Source organism: Neoarius graeffei, chromosome 7 (assembly GCF_027579695.1).
Source record: "Neoarius graeffei isolate fNeoGra1 chromosome 7, fNeoGra1.pri, whole genome shotgun sequence".
Classification (NCBI taxonomy): domain Eukaryota; kingdom Metazoa; phylum Chordata; class Actinopteri; order Siluriformes; family Ariidae; genus Neoarius; species Neoarius graeffei.
In genome coordinates, this window is record NC_083575.1 from 35505516 (window position 1) to 35531883 (window position 26368).

General features: G+C 42.5%; 1 protein-coding gene across 4 annotated transcripts in view; it reads left to right on the forward strand.

Annotated features, from left to right (window-relative positions):
• Positions 1-24500, forward strand: part of tjap1 (tight junction associated protein 1 (peripheral)) — a 247775-nt gene extending 223275 nt beyond the window's left edge. For 3 of the 4 annotated variants that reach the window (XM_060925556.1, XM_060925555.1, XM_060925557.1), the window contains exons 7-9: positions 10262-10369; positions 12046-12129; positions 22108-24500. In XM_060925556.1, coding sequence (XP_060781539.1) covers positions 10262-10369; positions 12046-12129; positions 22108-23559 — 1644 coding nt within the window. In that variant the 3' untranslated portion in view covers positions 23560-24500. The remainder of the gene's footprint in view (positions 1-10261; positions 10370-12045; positions 12130-22107) is intronic. The other variant, XM_060925558.1, reaches the window with a different exon arrangement.
• The last annotated feature ends 1868 nt before the right edge of the window (positions 24501-26368 follow it).

Here is a 26368-nt window from a genome sequence, read left to right on the forward strand (position 1 = left end):
CAGTAGGTTGAAAAGGATTTGTAAATCACTGCATTCTGGGTTTTTTTTAAATAAACACCGTGTCCCAACTTTTTAGGAATCAGAGTTGTACTTTGAACTCTAGCTGCAAATATACCTGCTGTTCTAGTTTTGTGTTTTTGGAAATTTAACAGAATAAACTGAGCTGCCGCCACATGTGATGGATTTGATGAGCACCCCAAAACCGCGGAGTGATTTTATTTTACATGCAAATTACAAATATTCATGAAAACTGCATTTAGGTATTAGAATTTTAACATCAAGAGCCTTTGAGGTCGGATGATGGGGAAAGGAACGGAATTTCCAGCGACCATGATTGTTCCAGCCTTTCTCCTTTCAACGTCATTCAAATGCTAATGTAATCAGACATGTTTGGAGTGAATGGTGTTCCAGTGATGTAAATCACAAGACTATATTCCCATCTTATTTAGTATTTCCCGGTCTGAAAAATAATCGAGTTGAAGCCTGTATTAATATTAAAGCATGTGATTTTTCCTTTCGGACTAGAACGACAGCGACCATACAGTATTCTGGTATTATAATAAGGATTTTGTTGAAATAAAATACAATGGAAGAATATTAAATTGACAAGTTTTAAATTGAATTTAGAAGGTCATTAACTTTGTTGATGCATGGATAATAATACTATATTGAATGAAAACTATTATAGATTGCTTTTCTCCCTTAAAGGTACGCTGTTTATTATTTTTGCAAAATGCATTTTCTTTCTTTCTTTTTTTGTTTGTTTCTGATTATATATTCTTGTACGTCCATGTTGACGGTTTCAATCAGTTGATTTCCAGGCAATTTATTTTTGCACACCTTTCAATTTCCGGTGTCTGCCCCCTGCCAGTAATCTCATATAGCTCCAGTGGCATGTTTAATGGCAGGTTCTCATTTGTTTTAACTCAAGAAAACAATGACTCATTGTGTATAATCATACTGTGCTTTGTGCCCATCATTTCTTTCTTTATCCATCTTTCCCCTCTTCTCTACTCATGCTGCCATGACTCGGATCTCCCATCGTCACCATCACCATCAGGCTGCCATCAGTCAAACCTGGGTTCATGCAGTTGCGTGATCACTCATTCTCTTCTATCTTCCCGCCCTTCAAAGTACATTAGTGTAGCTGTCATTCTCCAGTCTTCACTATCCCGCCTTTTCTGTTCTCCCTCTGCATGGCAGTGCTTTGACATCAGAGGCATCACTCTCGAGTCCAAGTGTGCAGTGCGGTGGTTGAAAAGCACTACCTGTTGTAGTTGCTGTATGATGTAAGATTTTGTCAATATCAGACCTTGCGTATATCTTGCAAGGTAACAGTGGTCCAAAAGAAAAATGCATTCCTGATGTGTTTAAAATGAACTCGTCTTGGGACCAGCAAAATTTTGGCTTGCTCAGGGGCTTTAGGCATTTCAACCACTGAACTTCAACTGTGGATGTTCCAAATATAAATGATGCAGATTAAAGCGCTCGTCTTGTGAATAAGCATCTCTTGCCTTGTCTTCCCATTCCTCGTTCATTAGAAATGTCTTTTTGTTTACAGCTGTTCTTGCTAGTTTTGTTGTGGACTTGAACAGCTGTTTTATCTGTACGCTGAGTTTATTACGCCACCTCATCCACTTTTAGAGGAACTGTAAGACTATTGCTAAATTCTCCACTAGTGATTGATAACGGAGGCTTTTCTTCTCCCCCTTCACTTGCTATCACACTGTACTTCTGAGCCACCTCTTAAGCTAATAGTAGACGGAGTTGAAGTTTAGGTAGCAATGTATCCATGTCCTGATTTACACGTTAAATGTCGCAGGACGAAATCACAATCATTTTTCACAACAAGTTCCTTTTCGTCGAGCACTGGGAATACCCTGTGGCTCAGAAGCCAGGATTTAGAATGTCGTATCCAGCCATCTGATCACACGCCCTTTTAAATTACTGTGTGTGCAGCACAGACCTGCTTCGCTCTTCACTTCTGTGATGTTTTATGAAGCACTCAATTCAATTAAACCCACTGGCTCTGTCAGCTTTTTCAACGCGTACACTCGGTCTATAATGCAAGCATGGGCTTTGTATACAGCCAAAATTCTGTTCATATGCTGTTTGCAGATAAACGGATGCGTGTACACACAGTCCCCTCCAAAAATATTGAAACGGCAAGGCCATTTCTGTTGTAGTTGCTATACATTAAACATTTGTTTGATATCAAAATACGAATGGGGCAATAGATCAGAATTTCAGCTTTCATTTCCTGAGATTTACATGCGTGTTAAATAACTTGGCACCTTTTGGCGAACCCACAAATTTCCTCCAAGTGGTCATAAATATTGGAATATTGCGATTGATTTCTTGTTGCCCAGATGTTCCCTGTAAGATTGACTGACTGACTTAAAACAATGAATAGCTCTGAATGTCTCCTCTTGGTTTGAGCCCTGGGTTCCATACATCTGAACCCAATCGAACACCTATGGGGAATTCTGAAGAGACAAGTTGAGCATCACTCTCCATCCAGCATCCAGTCACTAAAAGAGGTCATTGTTGAAGAATGGAAAAAGATTGACGTTGCAAAATGTCGCCAACTTGTTCATTCCATGCCTAGAAGACTTGGTGCGGTCATTAAAAATCATGGAGGCCATACAAAGTACTAGATGTAGTAGTTTTTGTTGTGGGGTGTACTCATTTTTGCACCACCCTAATTTGAGTAAAACTGACAAAATGTGTAATCGAAGTTATATTATTAACCTTACTTTCACGTTACAAGTTAAACAGATGTTATATAAAACTTTGTCTTGTTAACGTTTTGGAAATTGTTTGTGTTCATCGAGATATTGTTTAAAATGTTAGTTTTCAAAGGGGGTGTACTCATTTACGCTGAGCACTGTATGTGGAGGCTTCATTTGTTGTTAAAAAGGATAAACCATCTTAAAGACCAGAGAGCTGTCTATGGGAGAAAAGCAAGACGTTACGAAGCTGAGAAGAAGGAGAAAATCGGAGCCATTGCATAAGAATTGGGCATAGCCAGTATAACAATTTGGATTGTTCTGAAAGGAAAGGAACCACTGGTGTACTAATAACCAGACATTCAAAAAGAAAAAAAAACAGCAGGTGATGACCAACATTGTGAAAGCTGTGACAAAAACCCCAAAACAAAAGTGATTGACTTCGCCACTGTCTTCCACATGGTGGGGGTGAAGGTATCACAATTCACCATTCAAAGAAGACGTCGAGCAGAAATATAGAATCCGTATCACAAGATATAAACCACTCATCAGCAGTCAGAATCAGAAAACCAGATTAGAATTCAGAAAGAAATACAGAGATGAACCATTGGAATGAGCCACAGAGATGAGAAAGTTCTGGAACCAAGATTAACCTGAAGTGATGGAAAGGCCAAAATGTGGTGAAATAAAGGATCTGCTCATGATCCAAAAGCATGTTGGAGCTAATGTCATGGCTTGAGCTTGCATGGCTGCTTCTGGAACGGGTTCACTAATCTTTATTGATGATGTAATTCATAATGGTAGCAGCAGAATGAATTGAGAAGTCTACAGAAACATTGTCTGCCAGTTGACAGAGAAATGCATCCAATCTAATTGAGAGGAACTGCATCACACAGCAAGACAACGACCCCAAACATACCATCAGCACAACAAAGAACTTCATCAGGGGAAGAAAGTGGAAGGTTTTAGGCTACATCCACACGACAACGGCAACGAGATGTTATTTAAAAATATATCGCGTCCAAATGGGCAACGATCAGTAAAATATCAGGTCCATATGGCAATGCAACGCTTGCTGAAAACGATGCAATACACATGCCACACCTCTAGGGGCGCTGTAAGACGGTCCCTTCGGAGACACCAGAACAATAGAAGAAGTAAGGACGCATGCGCATAAACTATTATGCGCGAGACTTCATATTAGCCACAAAGTCAGGAAAATCCGTTCGTAAAATTACATTATAATGACCAAATACAATGAAAAGTATTTTTCCAGTCTCACCTGTGAAAGGTAATCCCATGTGATCTCGTTTGGACGGCAGACCTGTTGGTACAGTTAAACGCAGCTAATCTTTATTCTCCGCTTTGACCTTTCCAATATGGCGGCGAGGATGACGTATGATTCTACATGGAAGGCGGCGTCTTTAATGGTCCGGAATAAATTGAATACTACACGTTGATGGATTAATTTGTTGTTTCTCACCTGTGAAAGGTAATCCCATGTGATCTCGTTTGGATGGTAAACCTGTTGGTACAGCTAAAGGCAGCGCATGAATCTTTATTCTCCGCTTTGACCTATCCAATATGGCGGCGAGGATGACGTATGATTCTACGCGGAAAGCGGCGTCTTTAATGGTCCGGAATAAATTGAATACTACACGGAATAAATACCAAATACCAACATCTGAAGAGGTGAGATTGCTCCTTATTTCCCCTATTTTTGCTAGCGGGATTGACTCTGCCCTAAGGGCAGAGTCTCTCTCTCTCTCTCTCTCTCTCTCTCTCTCTCTCTCTCTCACTTTGCACCATTACACAATAAATATTCACAGTGAAAATATTTTGTAAGCGCGTTTCATGAACCAAGTTATAGGATTTGTTGACAACTCGCATCGCAATGAGAAGATCATTGGCACTACTGGTGTTAAGAATCAGACCATTTCATAAATGAATATTTTGCTGTAGAGCTGCAGTGTTTGTACAATTGCATGTTTTTGCTTCACTATTACTGTCACTATTCTGCTTCTTGCATTACTACTGTGAACTAACACTGAACATAATAATAATAATAATAATAATAATAATAATAATAATATCCAAGCTCGTGTTTCACTCTCACTAGTGCTCTGTAAGGCTTTTTCCTGGTGATATTCGTTACACTTCTACCCGGCGTGAAGCACTCACAGTCATGTGGTTGTGATGTCATCGTAAACAAATCCGTTCTACTCATCCAGACGACTTCACAACGGCAACGTTGCCAGATTTTTCCGTTCTCAAAAAGATTGCATTTTGGGCACCCAAAACGCCGGTGCCGTGTGGACGCCAGGCTTAAACGATAAGCAATTGTATCGGAGTCACCTGAATCCATTGCCGTGTGGACAGGGCCTTAGACTCACTAAATCAAGGTTCACAAGAGCCTTATTGTCGATACATTCATATACAAGTATACAGTGCATTGAAATACTGTTTCCCTCAGGCTCCCCATGGTGCATTTATAGAGAAATAGAAAGATTACAAAACAGGGTATATAAATTTTAGTGCAAAAATACAAGAGGCAAAAGTTAAAGTTTTAGCAGGCTATTACAAACAAGAAAAGACAAGTGCAAAATGAGCATTGTGCATGTGTGCGCAAATGGGCAGTGTAGGTCAGTTCTTCAGGGGTAAAAGTGAGTTGAGGACTCTGACTGCCTGGGGGAAGGCGCTGTTGCAGTGTCTGGCTGGCAGTGACCGTTTGGATGCTTTGGTACCTTCTGCCAGACAGCAGGAGGGAGAAGAGTGCATGTGATGGGTGGGACTTGTCCTGCACTATGCTGTTGGCATAGTGGACGTGGTGCTTCTTATAGAGTTGGAAGAGGGACCCAATGATCCTCTCTACTGTCCTCACTATCCGCTGCAGTGACTTTCAAGTGCAGAACCAGACAGTGATGTAACAGTAGACAACACTCAGTGGTCCCTCGGTAGAAGGATGGGAGGAGGGAGGCGGTCACCTTCAGCTTTCGCAGAAAGTGTAGACGCTTTTGAGCGTTCTTTGTGATGGCAGTGGTGTTCAAGGTCCAGGAGAGGTTGTCTTCCATGTGTACTCCCAAGAACTTCACACTGCTGACTGTTTCAACAGCGGAGCCATTGACGTGTAGTGGAGAGCGAGCAACAGGATTTATTCTGAAGTCAACAGCCTTCTCAACATTTAAGGCCCTGTCCACACGGCAACGGATTCAGGTGAATTCGTCTGGATGAATGGAACGGATTTGTTTACGATGACGTCACAACCACATGACTGTGAGTGCTTCATGCCGGGTAGAAGTGTAACGAACTCGATGCGAGTTGTCAACAAATCCTATAACTTGGTTCATGAAACGCGCTTACAAAATATTTTCACTGTGAATATTTATTGTGTAATGGTGCAAAGTGAGAGAATAGCCTTTAGGGCAGAGTCTTTAGTCCAAACACTGTGGAAGCAGTACCAAACCGCGCACCGCCCGTGCGCTTTCCAAAAACAATCCCGCCAGCAAAAATAGGGGAAAAAAAGGAGTGATCTCACCTCTTCAGATGCTGGTTTAAGTCCGACAATACATTCCTCAAAAAGGGCGTAGAACAACAAAGTAATCCATCAACGTGTAGCATTCAATTTATTCCGGACCATTAAAGAATTCTGGAGGATCTCAGAATGTTGGCGTACCGGCTTCCATCTACCCCCATTCATTCCTCCTTCTGCGTCTTTCGTTTTACGCTACTGATTAATAATCAAAACTTTGTGGCTGATGCTACAGAAGAAGGGGTTTATGCGCATGCGTCTACTTCTTCTATTGTTCTGGTGTCTCCGTTGGGACCGTCTTCCAGCGCACGTAGAGGTGTGGCATGTGTATTGCATCGTTTTCAGCAAGCGTTGCGTTGCCATATGTACCTGAAATTTTACTGATCCGTTGCCCATGTGGACGCGATATTTAAAAAAAAAAAAAAAATCTCGTTGTCGTGTGGATGTAGCCTAAGAGTCAGGTTGTTAGTCCTGACACCATTCCACCAGGTGTTTGACCTCTGCTATGTATGCAGACTCATAGTTGTTACTGATGAGACCCACTACTGGGGAGTTGTTCACCAGACCCAGTTGAATATGCATTTCACCTCCTGAAGTGGATACTGTATAGAGATCCCCCCCCCCAAAAAAAAAAAAAAACGACTGAAAGAAGCTGCAGTACAAGTCTGGAAAAACATCACAAAAAAAAAAGAATGCAGTGGTTTGCCAAATTGATGCAGTTATTGTAAACAAGGGATATGCAACCAAATATTAAATGTTATTTACTTTAACAGATAGACTTAAAGTGAGTTACAATACTTTTGCTCACCTAAATATTGGGTAGTCTGGCATCAATGGTTCTAAGTTGCTTTACACATGTAGATGTTAAGCTGATGTGTCATATCTTCATCTTTTTTATCCCAAACCCAAATGTCTTCAGTCGATAGCGAAAACAAAAAAAAAAAATTGGCCTTGCCATTCCAATACTTTCAGAGGGGACTTTAAAGCAGGCAGCTGGATTTGTACAGCACTGCTAATTGATATTCAGGTTTTCCAGCCCAGAGGTTTGGGGAATATTTATGCAGAAACAGTAGAATTAATTTACGCATGCCTTGACACAAGATTCTCCATTTATGTGGCCGAAAGAATGTCATCCAATTCCCTGATTGGGTAATTGGAGATAAGGGACAGTAGTGAGCCTCATTTTTATTTAATTGTGTACCTGCTATACTGTTTCCTGCTTAAGCCAGGTTTTCTTTCCTCCTCCCCCTTTTTGCCTTTGTCTCCTTTTCAAGACAAACGTTAACTGTGAGCAGATTCCGAGTTTATCTCCACTCCCTGAGCACTTTAGTGGGAACACTTGTTCACCTACTCATTCATACAATTATCCTAATCAGCCAATCATATAGTAATGTAGTGCGTTAAATCATGCAGGTGCTGGCCAGCCATTTCAAGTAATGTGCACATCAACCATCGGAATAGGGGAAAATGCAATCTCAGTGATTTTGACCGTGGCATGATCGGAGCCAGGTGGGCTGGTTTGAGTATTTCTGTAACGGCTGATCTCCTGGCATGTTCATGTGCAACAGTCTTTAGTATTTACTAAGACTGGTACAATAAAGGGAAGAAAAAAAAACCATTCAGTGAACAACAGTTCTGTGGATGGAAATGCCTTGTTGAGGAGACCGGTCAACAGAGTTCGAGCTAACACAAAGCCAGACTGGTTCGAGTTGACAGAATGGCTACAGTAATTCAGATAAATGGGCTATAGCAGCAAAAGACCATGTTGGGTTCCACTTCCATCAGCCAAGAACAGAAAGCTGAGGCTGCAGTGGGCACAGACTCACCAAAACTGGACATCTGAAGACTGGAAAAGCATAGACTGGTCTGATGAATCTCAAGTTCTGCTGAGGCACACAGATGGCAGGGTCAGAATTTGTTTCCAAAAACATGAATCCATGGATCCAACCTGCAATGTGTCAACAGTCCAGGCTGGTGGAGGTGGTGTAATAGTGTGGGGAAATGTTTTCTTAGTACGCTTTGGGCCATTAATACAAATCAATCATTGCTTAAACGCCACAGACTATTTTTGAATATTGTTGCTGACCATGTGCATCCCTTCATGGTCACAATTTGCCATCTTCTAATTAGTAGAGGACCTGGGTTAGATGTGTCTGCACATAACAGTGAGTTATCCTCTCCGAAATTATATGCTAATTTGAACCCAAGGAACAACTCTGGATGTGTGCCAAAATTGTTATCCGGGGCGAACAGGCCGAAAATTACCGATCCAAGATGGCTGCCGGTAGCCATATTGGAAAATATCAGTTTTTGAACAACTCACCACAAAAGTATGTGCAATACCTCATTTTATGGGTTTTTGGGTATGGGGAATCCATTCGTGACATCCTTTTCATGATTGAAGGGAAAGGGAACAAGCTATGGGCAAGGTTAAAAAAAAAAAGACCAAAAATTGGCGAAAATTGCAGTTTCACAGAAAACATGAGGAAAAACAGAATAACCGTACCTCAAACATGAAATTATGGAATTGGGAGACCTATGTACATAATTTAGGAGAGTATAAGAAAGCAAGCATTGATGAATATAAAGAAATTGTATTTTCAATCACACTGTTTTGATCAATGGAATGTTAAAGTGAAAAATACAAAACAAAACTTATTAATTTAGTAGGCAGCAATATCTTGAGATATGCCTACTAACTGGCGAGTGGCCTAGTGGTTAGCGTGTCCGCCTCTCGATCGAGAGATCACGAGTTCTACTCGCGGTTGGGTCATACTAAAGACCATCATAAAAATGGTACCTACTGCCGTCTGGCAAGGCACGCTGCAATACAGATGGCGAGTGGGGAGTCAAACTCTCGCGGTTACCAGAGGACTAGCACCCCCCACTGTAACCCTAGCTATGTAATAGGTGAGAGGCCGAGGGCTACGGAAACGGAGATCGGCGCCGCCCTATGCGCCACGTGGCGTGGGAAGGACTTTGATTTGAATGTCTTGAGAGCCTAAATGTTTAACAGCCAACTTCTAACATCACATTATTACTGTTTGTGTCACATAAACCAGGGTCAGGTACATGAAGAGTAACACAATAATAATAATACCGTAATACCGGTGGCCATCTTGGATTGATAATTTTCAGGCTGTTCGCCCCGGATAGCGATTTTGGCACACATCCCAAGTTATTCCTTGGGGTTAAATTAGCCTAGAACAGTTGTTTTCCTCTCCTAAATTATGTGCATACATGTCTAAGCCCAGGTCCTAGACTGAATGGCTCCTTCCAGCATGATAATGCACCATGTTACAGAGCAAGTCGTTTCAAACTGGTTTCATGAACATGACTATGAGTTCAGTGTTCTTCAGTCGTCTTCCTAGTCACCGGATCTGAATCCAGTAGAACACCTTTGGGATGTGGTAGAACGGGAGATTCGCAGCATTAAAGTGCACCTGAAAAATCTGCATGATGCAGTCATGTCAACACGGACCAGAGTCTCAAAGGAATGTTTCCAACATCTTGTTTAATCCGTGCCTTGAAGAATTGAGGCTGTTTTGAGAGCAAACGGAGGCCCTACTCAGTGTATAGTGTAGTGTTCCTCATGAAGTACTCAGTGAGTTATATTACACTACACTGTTCCGGATTCTATCAGAGCTATGGAGTCTGATTACCAAACCTGTTTAGATGATATTTCTCTGCCTTATTAAGGCAACTTATCCATATCTAACACAATTTATTGATTTTTATTTATGTCCGCAGCCTGTTTTTTTTTTTTTTTTTTTTTGGCCCAGTACTTATGAGTCATACACTTGAATGGATGAGTGTGATGGATGAATGAGACATTTTGTTTTATGCTGACACTGTCAGGATATGAGGCTTGTAGTTTTGTTGTGAATCGATAAAGAAATGGCTGGCCACTTTTACTTAAAGCTGTAGCTCAGGGTTTGCCTGATCCATTCAGAGAATTGCTTAGAGAGCTCTTTGTAATTTCTGCACACTCTGTTTTTTGCAGCTCCGGAAAGTGGAGAGAGACAAGAAGACCATGGATCAAGAGATAGTGGAGCTCACCAACAAGCTTGTGGATGCTAAGAACACTATTGACAAGCTGGAGGAACTGAATGTATGTTGTGTGTGTGTGTGTGTGTGTGAGAGAAAGAAAGTAAGTCACACAGTGAACCAGAGTTGTCAGTGTTGTATAACTACAATTGGTAACCACTGGAGCTGAAAATTGAAAGTCACATTAAGAGGTTCAGTGCTAAGCTTTTATAGAACTGTACAGTAAGCTCTGTGCGTAGTCTTGGACAAGACTTTGGCCTAATCAGGTTCTACAGATAAAAACCGTAAACTTGCATTAAGACGTGCTCTTATTTTCCATTAGGTTTAGAACAGTTTGTCAAACTCCTCATCTGTGCAAGGACTATGCTATTGCACTTTGGATAGGGTACTTAAGATTGTCATGAATGTCTGCTGAATACAGATTAATTGTGCTAAAATCCTGATTTTCAACAGAAATCCATTTCTTAAACAAGCTGCCTCACACTGGGTGTGTGTGTGTGTGTGTGTGTGTGTGTATGGAGCACTTGCATGTGACGTCACAGCCGACCCAGATTGTGACAGACGCCATCTTGTCGGTCAAACGCCATATTTCCGCCTTCTACTTCTGCTTCTACCTTTTCTTCTGGAAAACCCTACTATATACAATTCTACTACAACGGCTGCGGCTACAAGCTCTCCCTACCTGTGCATGTTTTTTGTGTGTATTTTTGCGTGTTGTTCATCTGCACTGGACTTCAATATCCACTACAACCGTATGGACTTACTGGACATTGGTTTCCAGCAGAAAATGACGGTTTGTAGCGATTTCCATTGCATGCACAACATTCCGGACGAGATAGCGAGACCAGCGGGGTCTCCGTGGATTGTTATCGGAAGCAAAGCGAAGGAGGCGGCGTCGGGAGAGGAAGCAAAAGCGAGGCTGCAGGCAGAGCCGGCCTGTTGACTAAGTTCAGAAAACAGCCACTCAAATCTCCACTGCTAAGCCTCTACCTCTCCAACGCCAGATCCATGTAAACAAGACGGACGATTTGGAATTACAGCTGGAATTACCTTATTCTATTCTATAATCGGCTGGTCAGTGCTATACTCAATACTTAAGTGACTTACCCATCCAATGAGGATTATTTTCTTGTTTACAAGATGCCACATCTGAGTTGCTGACAAATCCTGAATTTCTGTAAAGATAACTGTCCAGAGATTTATAAGCACGCAGTGCTTCACCACTGAACAGCGAGGGAAAGTTAATGAGGTAATTATACACATCCAGGTATTCCGCTGGCAGTTCAAAACCCACTGACACGGTCGTGAAAACTCCGTCCGGTAAGCCATAAGGGTCACTAATCTGTAGATCGTTTATTTTAGACATATATCTAGTTATCTGTTCATTAGAAAAATGAGCCGTGTAGTCCGTCGGTTGAAATTGATCCATTCTGTACACGAGTGCAGCAGTATTCAGCGGTGTTTTTTACCGACAAGATGGCGGCTGTGTACTTTCCGGTCACGTGACTGCAAGATCTCTATATACAGCAGGATTGCGGAAAGGTAATTGTAGGATTTTAAGAACCAGTTATCCATCTGTTCATAGTGCTTAACCACAATGTTTTAGCTCCATAGGCAGATCATCTGCAGATCAGTCCTCTTCTTTCAAAATGGTCTCTGTGGGAAAATGCTGCAATCTGTAGCACTGGTTTCTCTACATTTTTTTAAAATATATATTTCTCTAATTTCTTTCTCTTTCAGGAACGCTATCGGCAGGACTGCAATTTGGCTGTGCAGCTGTTGAAGTGCAACAAGTCTCATTTCAGGAACCACAAGTTTGCAGACGTGAGTGTTGGGTGCACATGTCCGTCTGTGAACGCGAAGTCCTTCCAGCTTGCGTTTTCCAAGGCTTATGCATACCATTGTAGGGGGTCACGTGTGTTTTATTCTCCATAGTGTGTGACAGTGAAAGTACAGTGGGGTCATGTAATTGCAAGGTTTCAATTTTTGTCAAAATGGAGATGACTGGTTTACTGTGCAGGTCCGAGTTTCCCAAAAGCATCACAGCGCAAAGATCATCGTTAAATGGTAGAGCAAGCAGCATAATGAACACCCTCTCTCCTAGTTAAGAGGCTTTTGGGAAACCCACCCACAGAACAGTAGGTTTTTAAAAAAAAAAAGGAAAAGGTTTGGCAACCCAGTCAGTGCTTTATTCCAGTCCTCAACTTGGGATGTGAGATTGTTAGTCTAGCCTAGCCACAGGCTGACCAACAGAGGCCAGATGTGTTAGCATGGTGTCATATCTGACATGCATTAGGCCCACTTGGCCTGTTTGTTTATCTCTAGGATGTCTGTCTCTGAAACACAAGCCCTAATTAGTACAGACCATCGTCGACCAGCCTAATACGCTGTCCACACTAGGGATTTTGTACCGATACGAAACTACTTTCGTACCGCAACACCTGTCCACACTAGCAACTATACCGGTACTGTAGCAGTATAACTGTATCGGTACGAAACCCACAAATGTATGGGTTTCGTACCGGTACAGTATCGGTACTGTAGTGTGGACAGATGAAGCGGCTCTGTATCGATACAAATATAATGCGCATGCGCAAAGTCACACACCTCAATCGATGTCTTCGCTGAATAAAATAGTGAAGAACGGAGATTCGTTTGTTTCTTTCTCAACTGCCTCGCGCGTTTTATACGATTCGACTGAATAAATGACCACCAGAAATACAGACTGTACATTGACAACAAAAAGCACACACACGTTGTTTCATCCGTACGGAAGCCGAGAGGCCCTTCATATAATCCTTTTTTTTTTTTTATTCACCTTGTTATCCCGAGATAACGACATAATTAATTCAGGATCTCGAGAAAACAACACAATTATTTCATGATCTCGAGTAAACAGCTGAGAAATGGTTCATTCAGGTGCGCCAAGAAACTTGTGATATGCTGACTTTGGGGCTGTTTCTCATTCTGTATAGACACAACTTTGGTCATTAGAATGTCTGGAATAATTGATCACCTAATAAGGCAATATTTTGATCAGGGGTTGACGCAGGGAGAGATTGCATTAAGTCTTTTAATAAGGGATCATTTCAAAATTAGTCCGCGGCACCTCCGCAGAAGACTGGCCCGGCTTCGTCTCTACCGACGGGGATACAGTGATCCAGCTGAGATCATGGAATAATTTTGTTTTCTCGAGATCACGGAATAATTGTTTTGTTTTCTCGAGATCTCGAAATAACGGATGCCATATATTCTCGGAAGGAAGTTACTCGGTAACCACGGAAACATTTCGCGCACGCGCATTTCAACTACCATGAAAGGAAACCGCAAACATTTCTCGCTAGTGTGGACAGATGCACTAAACTTAATCGGTATACTTTGTATCGATACAGTTATACCACTTTCGTACCGGTATAAGTGTGAACACAGCACAAGATTAGTAGATTTAGAAATTGGTTGTAGATTATTAAACTGAGCGAGATACGGATAACAAATTACATGAAGTCGCATCCAGTTCACCTGTCCACATTCCCTCAACACACTCAAGGACATTGTAGAGTGCAAACCCCAGACATGATATTTTTAGTTTTACTTTATTTATCTGTCTGGATACTTTGCTAGCCTCATGTTGTCTAAAACTCCAGTAGAAATTGGCTCACTGATGCTCACAGCTTTGTCAATGGCGACCCTGACAAAATTAAAGACTTACATTAGGCCACACCAATTTAATTAGTTGGTTCTCGGATTTTTTCAGGAAAAATATGAAGCGAGCGGGCGAAATAAAATTAAAAAAAATGCTCCGATGGTAAAATTAGCGGTGGAAATAGACCAAACAATACAGGCAAACCAGTAAACAGAATTTCAACACATCTGTCAAAGATTTTACGCTTCTGTTCGCTGAATATCCTAACGATCACAAACACAGGCTTTACAGGACTCCCCTCCACAGGCATGTTTCTTCCACAAGTCTTTATCGAAAGTGAAAGGAGCGATTTGATTGGTTTTCGATGTCACGTGACCTCACGTCACGTGACCTTTTCTGTTGGCGGGAGTGTGATTTTATTTTATTTTTTTTCATTTTGCATTTTCTTCAAGCGGCGATTCCGAGAACCAACTAATTGAATTGGTGTGGCCTTATGGTAATCCTGACTGGACCTGATTTCACAAAACGTATGCAGCACGTATCCAGCGTAAGCAGGTGTGCAAAAGATTTGTTAATACTTGGTGCTTAGACCCCGTTCTTGAGGAAGGTGGAGGAATAAAATTCCCTCTTTCTTCTTTCCATCACACTGATCCCCCTGAAACCCCATCCCCTTTTATGTGTTTGTTATAAAGTTAGCAAAGAGACAAATCCTAGGGTTTCTGTTCTCAAGTGAACTCTGAGTCTTACGGAGCCGTAGAGGGGACATGGTGAATAAAAAAATAACAAAGCGTGGGAACGACTTATAAGGCGTGTGCACGAGATATTAATGCGCGCGCACGAGTTATAACCCGTGCGCACGCTTTGCGTTAAGGCGTGCGCTCGGGTAGTTAAAAGTGAGGGGACGAGTTACAAATCGTTCCCTCGCTTTCATTAAGGCGTGTGCACGAGATATTAAATCGTTCCCTCGCTTTCATTAAGGCATGAGCACGAGATATTAATACGTGCGCTCGAGTTATAAAGGCGTGCGCACGGGTTATTAAAAAGTGAGGGAACGTCTTAAAACGCGTTCCCTCGGTTTATATCCAAGGCGTGGGAATGATATCCTATGTCGTTCCCTCGACTTATTAAAATATTCCCACAATGTCCTTGTTTTCGTTGATCTCGTTGCCTACACACACACACACACACACGTACACACAGGCTGTAGCTCACCATGGTAGCTCCGGAAATACTAGACGCTATTTTATTATATTTTAATACTGGACTCAGATACACAGAAATCCTCGATGCACTTGCATCCCAACATGGCTTTATTATCAGAGGTGTCAAGTAACGAAGTACAAATACTTCGTTACTTTACTTAAGTAGAAATTTTGATACTTTCTACTTTACTGGAGTAATAATTTTCAACCTACTTTTTATCTCTACTCGTTACATTTTCAAGCATTTACTTTTACTTCGTTACGTTTATAATAGTCTCGTTACTTGCATTGCATTGCGCCAATCTTTATATTACTTATATTACTTTGTCCACCTAATAAACTGCCACTCGGGGCATTCCAAGCACACAGCAATCAGAGCTCTGACTTCAACACCGTTAGTAAATTGCGGGCTCTCGTTCGTTTGTCAGGAGTGGAATCCCCACGACGCCCCCCCCCCGAACCATGCGGCATTCTCTTTTCTGAGTCAGGTTAAGTTTACAAACGCAGTTATGGTATCTTGGTGGGTGTTAGTGAGTAAAGTGACAGGTCTTAGCTTAGTAAACGTTATATTAGCTTGTAGTGTGTCGGCATTCCAGCGGCCGCCCTTTCTCTCCTCGCCTGTGTTCAGCCTTGCATTGCTGGAACACAAACATTCTGTTGACTTCTCTCGGTGAGCCAGTAACTAGTAGGGATGAGAAAGTGTTTTTCTTGCATTTTAACTGGAACCTGCTGCCTCTACTGCACGTCCCATATGAAAAAGAAAAAAACTGTAATTTTACAGTAGTGTTAGTGTAGTATTCATTCATTCACAGCATTCAAATACTGTATTATTACTGCCGTTTAGACAGTGAATGCAATGCAACTTTGGACACAAAATGATTGCCAGCATACTGCAAAAATATTGCGTTATACAATATTTTGGACATTACAATGCTGCAATCTTTTCAAATAAATCGTATTACTTTATTTGTTTTTTCCATCTGTGTGGATCAGTAGGATGGGGTGATGTGGTCGAGACATGTTTGTGTGTGTGTGTGTGTGTGTGTGTTTTAATATATACATTTTCAATAAAAATGTATTGATAACTTACTTCTGAGGTATGAAGTTTTACACCATTACAACACTTACAGACAACAAGTCATTATTACTTGTGCTCCATGAAACACATTTTAATGGGTCAGGAGAATGGACTGTATGTGGACTTCTAGGCTGCGCCTTTGTCCTTAATAGCATTTTTTCCTCTTTCATTACTTTTACTTTTGTACTTTAAAGTAGTTTAGAAATCAGTATACTTTTTACTTTTACTTGAGTAAAAAGCTTCAGCTGATACTTTTACTTCATGAAAAGTATTTCTAAACCATAGTATCTATACTTCTATTTGAGTAATAAATGGTAATACTTTTGACACCTCTGTTTATTATAAGTCTGAGACACCTCAAGAGAGTTCTGAGAGAGAATGGGCTTCGCCGTCGTAGTTTTTCTGACCTAGGAACGACTATAGATTTCATCATCAGCCAACTAAATAGCCCAGGTCGCCTCCACGGGTACCGCTGGATGCACGCAAAGTGTCTGGAACATGGTATTCAGGAAAAAACAGAGGATGTAGCTACGGATTATCCTTCAACTACTGGACCCAGAGAGTGTTGCGCTACGCCGTCGTCGTACACTTCAGCGCAGACAGTATACTTTTCCAAAGGACCCAATTTCATTTGGCATGTCGATTCTTATGACAAATTAAAACCGTTCGGAATCTGCATAAACGGATGCATAGACGGGTTTTCCCGTAGGATCGTCTGGCTGAAAGCCGCACACACAAGTAGTAACCCGCGAGTGATTGGCAGTTACTATGTGGATGCAGTGGAGAGGTTAGGTGGATGCCCGAGAATCGTACGAACTGATTTTGGAACTGAGAATGTGACTGTGCGAGACATCCAGAAGTTCTTCAGCTCTCCGAAGAACTCGATCCAGTATTCAGCCCCTTGTCTACGCAACTGGCCCCACCAAGATTCAATACGCTGATTTGCAGTGCTGGCCCCGGAGATGTAGCTTCGGTCCCCTGCCCTGTCGTCTTCTCCGTCACGCCTGAAGAACTTCTGGATGTCTCGCACAGTCACATTCTCAGTTCCAAAATCAGTTCGTACGATTCTCGGGCATCCACCTAACCTCTCCACTGCATCCACATAGTAACTGCCAATCACTCGCGGGTTACTACTTGTGTGTGCGGCTTTCAGCCAGACGATCCTACGGGAAAACCCGTCTATGCATCCGTTTATGCAGATTCCGAACGGTTTTAGTTTGTCATAAGAATCGACATGCCAAATGAAATTGGGTCCTTTGGAAAAGTACTGTCTGCGCTGAAGTGTACGACGACGGCGTAGCGCAACACTCTCTGGGTCCAGTAGTTGAAGGATAATCCGTAGCTACATCCTCTGTTTTTTCCTGAATGCCATGTTCCAGGCACTTTGCGTGCTTCCAGCGGTACCCGTGGAGGCGACCTGGGCTATCTATAGTCGTTCCTAGGTCAGAAAAACTACGACGGCGAAGCCCATTCTCTCTCAGAACTCTCTTGAGGTGTCTCAGACTTATAATAAAGCCATATTGGGATGCAAGTGCATCGAGGATTTCTGTGTATCTGAGTCCAGTATTAAAATATAATAAAATAGCGTCTAGTATTTCCGGAGCTACCATGGTGACCTACAGCCTGTGTGTACGTGTGTGTGTGTAGGCAACGAGATCAATGAAAACAAGGATATTGTGGGAATATTTTAATAAGTCGAGGGAACGACATAGGATATCATTCCTACGCCTTGGATATAAACCGAGGGAACGCGCTTTAAGACGTTCCCTCACTTTTTAATAACCCGTGCGCACGTATTAATATCTCGTGCTCACGCCTTAATGAAAGCGAGGGAACGATTTAATATCTCGTGCTCACGCCTTAATGAAAGCGAGGGAACGATTTAATATCTCGTGCGCACGCCTTAATGAAAGCGAGGGAACGATTTGTAACTCGTCCCCTCACTTTTAACTACCCGAGCGCACGCCTTAACGCAAAGCGTGCGCACGGGTTATAACTCGTGCGCGCGCATTAATATCTCGTGCACACGCCTTATAAGTCGTTCCCACGCTTTATTTTTTTATTCACCATGTCCCCTCTACGGCTCCGTAGATGACAGGCCAAAACGTAGAAAAATATCTTCGATTTAGCAGATACCCGGCTACGTGTGGACGGGGTCTTAAATTCAACCCCCAATATATTTATTTATTTAGTTTTTGTAAAATGTGATTGTAACAAAACCTGACTTTTTTTTTTTGGTTTCAAGTTCGAAACGATCAAAATAAGAGCTGCATCTTAAGATCGTGGTTTTTATTAAATCTCTGTGGTGCTTACTAACTGTCACAAAGGGTTTGGGGTTAAGATTCACTGCCGAATCCGCTTTGATGCAGGCACCTGAAAGGCTGCGTAGATGGCAGATGGCATGCATGAGCACCCTTTTGAAGCCCCAAATTAGAAATGGCTGATGAGGTTAAACCCTTTTTCCCATAGCAGTGATGTACCTCCAGTGGGAGCTTGTACAATGCGAGTAACAAAATTCCCCTTTTTTAAATTAAAAAAAAAAACCCAACTCATATTAATGTACTAGCGTAATGTTATGAACTGAGGGTAATTTAAGTCACGCTGTGAAGTACAGAATCTTTGTATCTATGAAGAGCGCTAGAAAAACAGGCAAATGTTCTGCCACTATTATGAGTTGTGTTTGCTTCCTTGGAGGTTTTATAATGATGTATTATCCTTAAATGATGCAATAGGCATGCCATCGAGGATGCCCATCATCAACGTTGGCTGCTGAGAAACCTTTTCCAAACAACCACCATCGGGAACGCGTTCAGGAAGCATTGTGCCACTGACTGTGGCGGATAAAAGCCGAGTGAAATAGAATGCACATAATCATGGGTCTCGGAGTTGCGTGTTTTGTGTTTATGGGTATTAGTACATTAATCACTCTTCTCTTGGTTGCACTTTCGCATTCGTGTGCGACACAGGACAGCAGCAGCCAGCCAATTTCACACCACCGAATACAATTGTAGCATAATATAATTTGAATAAGTAAGTTGTTCATGGGGGGCGGCATGGTGGTGTAGTGGTTAGCGCTGTCGCCTCACAGCAAGAAGGTCCGGGTTCGAGCCCCGTGGCCGGCGAGGGCCTTTCTATGCGGAGTTTGCATGTTCTCCCCGTGTCCGCGTGGGTTTCCTCCGGGTGCTCCGGTTTCCCCCACAGTCCAAAGACATGCAGGTTAGGTTAACTGGTGACTCTAAATTGAGCGTAGGTGTGAATGTGAGTGTGAATGGTTGTCTGTGTCTGTGTCAGCCCTGTGATGACCTGGCGACTTGTCCAGGGTGTACCCCGCCTTTCGCCCGTAGTCAGCTGGGATAGGCTCCAGCTTGCCTGCGACCCTGTAGAACAGGATAAAGCGGCTAGAGATAATGAGATGAGTTTTTCATGGGAACTTGAGTCATGGTGTCTATTGTAGTAGATGTTTGTTCATGTACTCGAGCTAAGACGTTTGCAAGGTTTGATGCAGTGGTTGAATTTATTTGCGGGCCACGAGCTGCCCCCACAGGATTGTTGCGGCATCAGCTAAGCTAAACTTGACGATGAGAAATTTTTCCCTGCCTGTGTTCCATGAAACAATAAGCCCCAGTTGGCTTCATCCAATCAAGGCAGTCGTGCAAGTTGTCTGCCCTTTACTCCTTTCAGGCTATGGTTTTTTTTTCTTTTTTTTTTTTGCTTCTTTTCAGTTACAGTCTAGCTTCATTAGCCTTCCATTCTATGTTGGTGACATTGGATGTTTCTTGAATAAAAGGAACCCCTGAACTTGCCTCCTTATGAAATTCACTTCACAAGGTTGAACGGTCGATGTATTTCTTTATCAGCCCATTCAAAGTTCCTGACGGCACAACTCACCTTATGTAAAATGATAACAGATAACACTGGGATCTTGTTGTGGACACGTTTTTTTTTAAAGGTTGTGTAGAGATTAAACCGTAGATGACAAGTAGAGATGTATAGAAGCTCATGCGATATTGATACCATAATATGACAGTACAATATATTTTAGGTGCTGGATTATTTTTTTTCTCCTTTTAAAGGAACAGTCCACCGTATTTCCATAATGAAATATGTTCTTCTCTGAATTGAGACGAGCTGATCCGTACCTCTCCGAGCTTTGTGCGACCTCCCAGTCAGTCAGACGCGCTGTCACTCCTGTTAGCAATGTAGCTAGGCTCAGCATGGCCAATGGTATTTTTTGGGGCTGTAGTTAGATGCGACCAAACTCTTCCACGTTTTTCCTGTTTACATAGGTTTATATGACCAGTGACATGAAACAAAGTTCAGTTACATAAATTGAAACGTGGCGATTTTCTATGCTATGGAAAGTCCGCACTATAATGACAGGCGTACTAACACCTTCTGCGCGCTTCGATAAGCGCATTGATACCTTCACAGGCCCATGGTAAAACTGCACTTCCAGGAGGGGCTGCCGTCTGCCTCCCGAGCCGGCCGAGAGCGCTCCTCGTCGGGCACGGCCAGGCGGGCGAATGCCCTGGTCCGTCCGCCCTGTCTAAAAAGAATGGTACAACTCGAGCCCCATGGTAAAACTAGGACTTTGTCATTTTTCTGCATGAGGCCCATGGTAAAACCACACTTCCAGGAGGGGCTGCCGTCTGCCTCCCAAGCCGGCCGAGAGCGCTCCTCGTCGGGCATGGCCAGGCGGGCGAATGCCCTGGTCCGTCCGCCCTGTCTAAAAAAAAAAAAATGGTATAACTCCGAGTGAAGGTATCAATGCGCTGTCGAAGCGCGCAGAAGGTGTTAGTACGCCTGTCGTTATAGTGTGGACTTTCCATAGCATAGAAAATCGCCACGTTTCAATTTGTGTAACTGGACTTGTTTCATATCACTGGTCATATAAACCTATGTAAACAGGAAAAACGCGGAAGAGTTTGGTCGCATCTAACTACAGCCCCAAAAAAATACCATTGGCCATGCTGAGCCTAGCTACATTGCTAACAGGAGTGACAGCGCGTCTGACTGACTGGGAGGTCGCACAAAGCTCGGAGAGGTACGGATCAGCTCGTCTCAATTCAGAGAAGAACATATTTCATTATGGAAATACGGTGGACTGTTCCTTTAAGATGCGTGTAAGACTTCAGTAGCAGCTTATTGTGGGGGAAGTTAATGTGTGGGTTTTATGGACATACTGACAGTCTGTATTTAATGCTAATTTACACACTCCCTGTGTCCGAAATCACTTCCTACTCACTATATAGTGAGGTCGTCATTTTGTAGTGCTGTCCAAATGTATAGTGAACAGTATTACACCCTATATTGTGCACTCAAAGTATCCCACAATGCATCACGAAAAGTAGTGTACAACCGATGGTCACTAACCAAAGCAATATATCCCATCATGCATTGCGGTCGCGCTGAAAGAAATCAAATCAAAAGCCTCAAATTTGATTTAATAAAAGGCAGCGGCGAGGACGAAAGTATTCAGCCTTGATTTTAAAAAAAACTGCAAGATGCAGGTACTTTGTATTGATTAATGTGGGAAATACGCTCAGTATGATATGGATTTATCACAAAAATACATGCAAGTGTTTATTATTTTGAAAACCCACCAGCCGACTGATCTGGCACGTTTTAATTGTGTGACAGTAATGACGTAAATAACGGCGTGGCAGAATAGTGTCCAAAAGCGTTTTTTCATTTCATCAATGAGCTCAGTATATAGTCCTCTATATCGTAATTCCCTATATAGTGAGTAAGGTGTATTGGACGAGTGAGTGATTTCGGACACAGGGACTATAATTTTTCAAGCTGTATGATTTTATTGCCTAAAAGCAATGATATGATTTGTGAACTCTGTATTTGTCTTTTGCTGACTTGCTTTCTAGTTGCCATATGAACTGCAGGAGATGGTGAATAAGCACATGAAGAGCAGTCTGCCTGACAAGACCCAGAACCCTCAAGGAGCCGGAGCCCATGGTCAGGACCCAGACACACTGAGCCTGACGCCAGCTGATGTGGTGCCCACCTCCGTCATTGCCCGCGTACTTGAGAAACCTGAACCACTTGTTCTCAACTCTGCTCAGTCCAGTAGCAGTGGCCGGCCAGTGGCTGAGGATGTGTTTGTCCATGTGGATATGACTGGATCCCAAAATGAGCGCGTGGGCCGAGAGAATGGGGGTCCTGGACAGACTAGGCTTAGCACCTGTACTGGATCTGATCAGTCGCATCTTAACGGTACGTTCCGTAGTCCAGACGGCCAGTCAGCTGACAGTGGGGCAGCACCCTCCTTTGAGAAGCTCAACCCCTACCCTACACCACCTCCTCCGCATCCGCTCTACCCTGGCCGCAAAGTGATCGAGTTCTCCTCTGATGATAAGGTAAAGATTCCTAAGAACAGTCCACTGCCTAACTGCACATATGCCACACGCCAGGCCATATCCCTCAGCCTGGTACAAAATGAAGAGGAGGTTGGAGAACGGCAGCGTACTGTCCCCAACAGTCCTGCAGTGTCCGATGGAGGTTCGCGTTCTGGGACCTCCTCATCTTCAGGTGGAGGGCATGCATCACACCCACGAACGCCTCAGCAGAGCGATATCACTGATCCTTTGTCTAGCCAGTCAAGTCCATTCAGCAGCCCACCACAGCCACCGAGTGCCTTTGCCAGCTCAGGTAGCTCTGAGGAGGACTTGCTCACCAACTGGCAGCGAATGTTTGTGGAGAAGATCGCACCATCGTCAGAAGGCACCCTGGTTAACCGCACCTCCTTCAGTAGTGAGACAGTAAAGGAACTCCAAAGGAGTCGCAATAGCAAGACGGGTAGAGGAACGTCAGACCGAGGGATCCTGCGTGGAGCCTACTCCGATGGAGAAGAGGGCTCTTCTACTCAAAGTTGGACGGCCAGCAGAGAGTCCAGCCTGGATACTGATACAAGCAGCATTGCAGATCTGCGCACCAAAAGGGGTGAGTATGGTGCTACCTTTTCGCAAGAGGAGAGTGAGCAGTTACTGATGGCTCTGGACAATGATGATGGTGCTAGTGGTGACACGATGGTCATGGTGGAGTCCAGCCCAGCCTCTGCCAAGCAGCAGGAGTTTGCTGAAGATGGTGGATCTGTAGGCAGCCCAGCTGAAGTGCGAGACGTCCTTCCACAAGACTTTCCCATCATCAGCCCTAGCGTCCTGGCCGGCTTGGAGGACTACACAGAAAAGCCTCCCTCTCACCGCCACCAGCCTGGCTCCACTCGGCCTCAGAAGAGCCCCAAGAGGATGGGGGTCCATCACCTGCACAGGAAGGATAGTCTTACCAGGGCTCAAGAGCACGGAAACCTGCTGGACTGAGAAAGTGGCTAGCCCCTTGCTCCTTACTTCACCTACAGTGCTCTTCTGCTCGTTAGATCACACGTCTTACCAGGCCACAAAGGGAGGCAGGAATCACACTGGTGATTGATCAGTGAACACCCAGGCTGCTTTCTTTTATGGGTAATTACTGGAACACTTGAGTCACTTCTCAGAAGCAAGTAGTTCACCAAGTTGTGGCATTTATAGTACAGATCGAGGTGATCATAATACCTTGATGAAGTCTGATGTACTTCAATCATCCTTTAAGAATGTGCGAGTATATAAGAAGTTAATTTTTCCATGCTCCAACATCTTCAGGACATCTTCAAGCTGTGGTGGAAATTACGAGAAGAATACAGGATATAGCCATATAAAGACATCTCTGTATTTGGCCAATGTATTGTAATGCGAGACGTCCAGATGAAATAGCACTGTATCGTTTTGCCGTAAGGTAGAATACCACAGAAACTGGAAGCAAAGACCCCTTTTTTTATTGAAGGGTCTCAAAGTGAGCTGTTTATCTTGAAAGATTAAAGACTGAGATGGTATTCTAAACTGAGGATACTGTTGTATGGTTTGGATTATGCAGGTTTCGTGGGCTCCAGCGGATTTGAATCTTTCAGTGCCTAACCCTTTTTAAATGATGAATGTTTTCCCCATCGCCCTTTAAAAAGTATTGCTCCTTCTGTCTACTTTCCGTTCGCGTCAGAACTAAGACTCCGTTCTGCTGCACATCTATGGCAAACACCTCTTTTCATCAAGCTGCCCGTCACGTTTTCATCCATTTCCGAGTTTTTTTTTTTTTTGGACTATGGAAAAATGTTTTATTCAGACTTCAACAAACATTGATGAATATAAATTGTCTGTGAGTATAAAAATATTATCCATGATGTTTTAGTTCGTGGCATGTGGCTCAAGTCCATAAAAGGATTTCCTGTTAACACCCACTTCACAATGAGAATTTGTGGAATAGATTTGGATGTCTTGTGTAACTCCTACATCTTTTATTTTAGCTGCCATGAAAAGAACCCCATAGCTCCGATGAACGCCACTATGATTATTTCGGCGTTTTTGAAATCTATTTAGACCGAACATGTAGACCTAAATTTGAGCTTTGGTTATCTACCTTTCCCTTCTGACAGATTTGTGGGATTATTTAGCATTCAGCTTGGTTAATTTGTTTCTTCAGGATTTGGTACGAGGAAACAAAACATCACAAACTGGCATCAAGTCCAGCGCAAACAAGATTTATTATTTTTATTTATTGGTGTCCAGTTCACACGGGAAATGTGTGTTCATAGCTGTTGCCAGCAGTCAACTTCTACTCAGTGTATTTTACACGATACAGTGGCTGTCAGAATATCTTTCACTGTTCAAATAGCATTAAAATTTTCATGATAGTTTCGTCATCAAAGACAGGCCAAAAAAAAAAACTAGACCTGAATGTCCAAGAAGCCCAGGTTTCATTTTTAGTCAACAAACATCACCTGATAAAATAACACCTTGTCACTTGAAGTAGGATAAGGGCTCTGAATAGCTGCATACAAGTGGTGCTATATCTTATTTTCTGCATATGTTTAATATTGATGTCAAGTTTCATCGCGAAGATATTAAACATTAACAACTTGTGTGTCCCCAAAATAATAATCAGATATTAGTATTAATCTAATACAAGTAGTTCCATGTTTTAATATTAAAGTATGCAGGAACGTAAATATATACACAAGGGCCATCTCCATTTTTACTCCCCGTATAAAAACCGCAATCATCGCATCAGTCTGGAATGATGGATGGTTTTGGCTGTGTATTAACGGACACACTGGGAGTTCATTAAAGTGGACTAAAATCGATCAATGTATTTGCATCAGCTATCATGAAATTAGTATTTAACATCAGTCAACTGATTTTTGAGGGTTTTTTTTTTTAAGCTCTCAGGAAACTAAGAATTTAAAAGTTAAATTTAAGAGTTTTCTGTGGTTGAGACCCCTTTTTTTTTTTTTTTGAATTATAGTGCATTACATAGGTTCTGTGTACGTCATCATTTTATGCCCTATGTAGTGATCATATACAGTCAGAGACATAAATATTTGGACATTGACAGTTATTTTAACCGTCTACCGTAGTATCCTGCAGTTGAAATTAAATAATGAATGAGTTCAAGAGTGTATTTACATCCAGATCATTTGAATAGTGTAGAAATTGCAACACTTTTTATATGTGGGTTCCCCAATCTCTGTCCTACGGAAGAGCGATAGTTCCACTAAGAAATACATATATATTTTTTTAATTTCTGAGAAAAAAAACTCAGAATTTTCGAGAAAAAAGTCAAAAATTTCGAGAAACAATCTCAAAACTTTCGAGGAAAAAAAGTCGAAATTTTCGAGAAAAAAAGTTGAAATTTTCGAGAAAAAAAAGTCAGAAATCTGTAGAAGGCGGGCTTCCATACGGAAGTGACACTCACTCGCAGCCGGTAGACATGAATGGCTGAGACCAGAGCCATGGAATTCAGAGTTGTGACAACCGGGGTACAGGAAGTCGGTTGGTGATGTGATTCACGTAGATTCAAATACTTCTCGGCAGCGGCTTTCTGTTTGCTAGAGACTAACACAGAACCACTACATAACAAGCAAAGAGTAAGTAGAAACGAATTGCATTTACCTTTACCGCACTTTCTGTGTTCTACGGCCACTTCCTGGAACTAGTGGAACTATGTCAGTGGCGATCTATGTGTCTAGTTCCAGGAAGTGGCCGTAGAACACACAAAGTGCGGTAAAGATAAATGTAATTCGTTTCTACTTGATCTTTGCTT